The 5,163-nt window shown below is 42.2% G+C and overlaps 1 protein-coding gene across 1 annotated transcript; it reads left to right on the top strand.

The window, feature by feature from the left end:
- Positions 1 to 277: 277 nt before the first annotated feature.
- Positions 278 to 5,140, top strand: CLEC7A (C-type lectin domain family 7, member A). The gene is made up of 4 exons (XM_009324326.1): positions 278 to 358; positions 1,115 to 1,278; positions 2,872 to 2,975; positions 3,919 to 5,140. The coding sequence occupies exons 1-4, from the start codon at positions 343 to 345 to the stop codon at positions 4,070 to 4,072; spliced, it is 438 nt and encodes a 145-aa protein (XP_009322601.1). The 5' UTR covers positions 278 to 342; the 3' UTR covers positions 4,073 to 5,140.
- Positions 5,141 to 5,163: the final 23 nt, after the last annotated feature.

Here is a 5,163-nt window from a genome sequence, read left to right as displayed (position 1 = left end):
GGCCATACCGTGAACACGAAGCACTTGGGGGGGCTGTATTCTGCGAGTATTTCTGCGGGATTTGGCAGTTTAACGCCTTTGAAAAGCTGGTCGAGTTTTAGAAGTACCGAAGCCCTGCAGTACGCAGTCGTTTCAGGGGTCGGTGCAAGTCTTCGGAAAATCTTAATGAAGTTAATGTATCTCTGCTTGGGTTTTTCTGAGCTGAGTCTTCAGTTCCTTACATGTGCTTTATTCCCTGACGTACATTAATATTTCTCTCTCTCCTTAGATAGGTGTTCACAACTCTCTTTCTGGAGAAGAATTGTGGGAATTGTCATTGCTGTTGCTGTGATTTTACTCTTAATGTGGATTATCTTAAGTGAGTGCATTTATTTTAAAAAACTTAGCTCTGGGAAGAGAAGAAAACTGTGAAGAGTGTTCAGCTCTCCCACACACAGTCATGGCTGCCGTTACAGAGAGGTTAGAATCCAGAAAAGGAAAGTGAAACTAAATTGTGTTATGGCTTGTCCTTAGACAGTTGTTTCTGGTAGCATTAAACTGACTTAATTTTTAAAATTTTCTGCGGGATTTCATTGTACTGCAGCATGGCAAAATGCTGAGGAATGACAAAGCCATAAGCAGAGTTGGGGAGGCAATACTGACTTCTTGATTTGGCTCTGGCCTGTAGAGTTATTTTTACAACTGAGTACCTTGAACCAGAACCTGTTTAAGGTAAAATTTTATCTGCTTCACAGTAGATAACTCGTGTCTATGTTTGCACTGTTTGTCAAAGACGGCCCTCTGCCCTGATGTTCTCGCCTGGGCTGTCTCCGGTGTAGCTGGAGCTTTGCACTTGCAGAGGCTGGAGTCGGTTTTCTGGCACGTGCCCAGCATGTGAGCGTGTTATCGGGGATTACTGGACACACCGTAGCTGGTATAACCAGAAAAAACGAAGCCTGAGCACAATCCTTCAGTTGTATTATGTTCACCCATCTCCTGCTTAATTCAGTGCAAGTGACAGATATTTCTAAGCTGGAGGAAGCAGGCCAGAATTTGTAAATGTGTATACAACTGTATTTTAAATACGTAATGATGAGTAAGTGACGTTTTCTTCATTTCTTCATTTGAACGAAAGACCGACCTAAATTACTACAGCTGGAGCCGTGCCCTGATGACTGGCTGTACTACAAGAAGAAGTGTTACTATCATTCAGGAGCCATGGCAGATTGGAATTCCAGTCAGGAATCCTGCTCTGCTTACGGAGCTTCCCTTGCAGTGATTGACAGCCACCAAGAACTGGTAAGGTGTCCAGCGCCTTGAATTCGGTGCTATGTCTGCTGCCCTAACAGTTTCTGTAACTCTATCACTTGTTCCCTTGTAGAGCTTGAAACCCAGCATACTGTGTGGCAGACTTGTTTGTTGCGAGTCAGTACAACCTACAGACTTTTTCAGTGCGACGTGGTCTGGTCACTAAAATCCTCTGTAGAAATTCTGTTACTACCTTAGAGGGTATTTCAGAAATTTAAAAGGCAAACTATGTATAAATGAAAAGTAAAGTGTAGAAGAATATAAAAATGGAGTCGTGACTCCCAATTATTAATAAAGAAGGTGTGGTGGTTTCTTTTGAACTGGCAATTTATGTCGTTAGGCAATTTATCTTGTCCTCTCCCCTCACACCCTCTTGACGTTCATTCCCTCTCCAGGGTATCCAAAAGTACAGTCAACAGCAATTCCCACACTAAATATAACCTCTAAACTAATTTTGAGTTTACAGACCACGGATGCACATGTATGCATGTATGTGTTTTATCTTCTTGATACTCTTTAAGGACACAGTTCTTTTAAAGGGTGCTTTTTTTAGCATAACAAATGGATTAGTGGCCAGCTGAGGAACAAAAATGTGTTGTTATTTCTGTGCAAAATAGTCAATTTCTCTGTTTCCACAAAAGGCGAAGACTGGCTGTGGTTATATGATGCTGGGACCCGTGGTATTGAAAATACCCAGTTCGTGCTGTAGGTTCTACCTGTGGTTTTTGTTGTTTTCAAATCGTTTTTCTTTTTACTATGTTCTTTAAATCTCCTGTAGTGTCCTACCAATTCAGGGTGTTCTGTATGTCTGAGAAAAACAAAAGAAAATAGCACTACAGCAAATGTGTTTTCAGAGATGACTATAGGATCATAAAGAATTGAGAAAGTCTTTATTCATACTGCAGATGGTAAACTACGTGTGTGCCCTCGGATGTCCCGGAGTTTGGGTTTAAGTAGTCCCAACTGACTTTACGGTCAGGAATATAAGGAACAGGAAAACAGAACGAATTCAGACATTTATGATACGATTAGTGTCAAGAGTAAAAGGGTGAAAATTGGGAAGCTGGGGGATTTTAAATGTGTGACTTGAATTTGACAGAGACGCAACGTAACTGACATCCAAGGAATTACGGTGATATAACACAGTCAAGGCAACCTGTGTGGAGTCAGGCACTGTGTCCCCGCTAAATACATGTCCTTGTACTGAAACGTCATTCTTCTGGTGATACAGTGAAACCATTGTACTGGCGTGTAATGTGATATGGTATGTCTCATGACATACGTGGACATTTTTAATGACGGGGTGGGACAGGGTATAGGTGGATGGTCAGTAACACTCTGCGTGACTACCAGCTAAGTAACTGGGACTTCATTGACTATTAGTAGTAGATCTAGGGCTTCCTTTAGTATTTCATCTACTTAAATTTAGCAGTAAAACGTCAGTGACCTGGGAAAAAAAAAAGGCCACCATTGCATATTCTGTGACGCAGTTTATATCTATGCAGTTGTTATACAAAAAGCTATATAATCATAATCATAAAAAAACTAATAACCGTATGTCATTTTATTCTGTGTTTTGTCTAGGACTTTATAATGTATCGAATACGCACGATAGATTTCTGGATTGGGCTGCGCAGGAAAGGAAACAAATTCTTCTGGGTTAATGGAGAGTCATTTGACACTAACTTGTGAGTTTTCTTTCACATATACTACGCAGGAGGAGAGTCGGTAGCTTTTTTGTCCAAGTAGAAAAGTTATTCTGTGTTACCTATTCCACTGTAGATAAACTGGCATTTCTTACCAGAAGAGGGCTGTCATATGGCTGTAAAAATGCTAATACTATGCTAATAAAACTAGTTATGTCCCCAGAGAAGTGAGGAAGGGGAATCATTGCCTGCTTTTTCATGTGGTTGCATAGTGGCTGTTAGGTTATGCCTAGAGTAACTTGTTTCTGTACAATCCCACTATATGAGATGGATAACATTTGCCTTATTAGGAAGAATTACTGATGTTACACATTATAAATTGTTTGAATTAGCTTGCCCTGTTGGTCTTGCGGGGTTCAACACTCAGCCAGTATAGACAGGGCCTCCTAAGACAAACTGAGGTGCTCAGGACCACGTTGGAAGGTCACTGTGCTGGGTGGTTGTGCCTCAGAAGGCATCGCTTTTGCCCACTTTGTATCCCAGAGATTGGCTTTCTCTGCAGCCACATCCTGTGTATTCTGCAGAGACTCAGCAAAATCGGTGGGAAGAGGTGGCAGGGCCCCACTCTGCACTGGAGAAGTACTGCTGCCATGGGTCCCGCTGGGATCCTCTCTCTCCTGCTCTGGAGAATTGTGCCTTTTATGCTCACAACATGTTGTAGACTGTGAAGTACAAGCACATGTGGTACATCTCTGTGGGGATCAAAGCAGCGTGCTTTAATAGAAGGTGCATCAGAGCATCACCATGCGTTTCACGTGCATGTGAATCCTGATCCTCCAAATGAGAAGCAGGGCTCATTTTAAATCGTTCTCTAGTTTGTTCTCTGCAGTCTTTAAGACCCAGTGTTACAAAGAATAAGAAATAGGTCTTCTAATTTTTAGACCAAAGTTCTGCTCTAATTTTTATTTTTCTCTTGGCTTTTTAGATTTCATGTCAATATAACAAATGACGGAGACTGTGTCCATATAGGTTCAGCCTTCATCTCTACCAGAAGGTGCTCCTCATACAGGAACTGGCTTTGCACCATTGGTCAGTTTAATCCAAGACAAGCTCTTAATAGGGAACAGCTGGCTGTGTAAACACAGAGACTTTCTCCACAAGAAGTTGGAATTCAGAATACTGAAAGTCCTTGCTGTAGGAGGTCCACAGGGGCAAGAGGTGCTGTGGTGACGATCATATCCAGACTTCTCCAGGAGAAGCAATACAGGGAGTAATAGTGACAGTGAAGTGGCAGTACCGAGAGGAAACGATGATACAACGGCTGCTGCAAAGAACAGAAGTTGCTTCTTGGCAATACAGTTTCATTGTTGAAACTGCTGAAGGACATGGCCATGGATACTTTTCTTGGGAACTCTTCACAATTGCAAAACATATTTTTTTAAGGCAGCTAAGAACTTTGTCAGATAGACATGAAGGTCTCAGTGAAAATGTAATTCATAGTGAACCCAATGATGTGTTTTTCCTGTTTTCTGTGGAACTCGGTAATTCTTTGTCTGAGAACTTTCAGTTTGTCTTTGTGGTAAGCGGGTGAGATTTCACAAGGTGTTTTGACTTCCCTCCCCTTCTTTTTCCGTGGGGTTTTCAAATGTGATTGGTATGTAATGTCCAAGGATATAAATGGGAGCTTTGTAAACCAGGAAGGCAGATAATGACTAGGTCTTCTAGTGAATGGCACTGCTGTTACAGGGCATATGGAGTGGGACAAATTACAAATATTCTTCTCTATCCATCTGGACTGATCTGGAAACATGACTGCTACTGCCCAAAACTTCCCTCTATATGTGGCTGCAATAGGAAAGCTCCCAGACTGAGTCACGCCCAACTGTCGTTTTGGGAGGGCTGACGAAGTCAACTGGATTTAGAAGGTGAGAGACATGTATATCTAGCATGGAAAGGGTTCTAGGGCAGCTTAGTGAGGTGCTGTGGTGTTCATCTGTTCGCCTGTGCAGGGGGAAAAAAGCTTTTATTGTCTCCAGCACAGCTATTTTATCCTTTATCCTTTTATCCTATTTTATCGCCTTGTGTGGGCGAGGATAGTTTAACAGCCCATGGCATAGATGCACTAGAGCTAAATAGCATAGCCCCCTGGATTAACCTGTTTAAGTTCTTGGTAGGATGCCCTGAAAATGGGCAGTGGGGGCGTGGGAGGCTCACCCAGAAGATCTGTGGT

This window comes from Pygoscelis adeliae, unplaced genomic scaffold, assembly GCF_000699105.1.
Source record: "Pygoscelis adeliae isolate BGI_AS28 unplaced genomic scaffold, ASM69910v1 Scaffold65, whole genome shotgun sequence".
Taxonomy (NCBI): Eukaryota; Metazoa; Chordata; class Aves; order Sphenisciformes; family Spheniscidae; genus Pygoscelis; species Pygoscelis adeliae.
The sequence above is the reverse complement of the archived record's forward strand: the minus strand, read 5'-3'. Positions and strand labels throughout refer to the sequence as shown.

Bases quoted from the DNA above. Each gene is read 5' to 3' on its own strand.
- CLEC7A (XM_009324326.1), top strand. The intron at 1,279-2,871 runs GTAAGGTGTCCA...TGTTTTGTCTAG, and splicing joins TTGACAGCCACCAAGAACTG to GACTTTATAATGTATCGAAT. The intron at 2,976-3,918 runs GTGAGTTTTCTT...TTGGCTTTTTAG, and splicing joins GAGTCATTTGACACTAACTT to ATTTCATGTCAATATAACAA.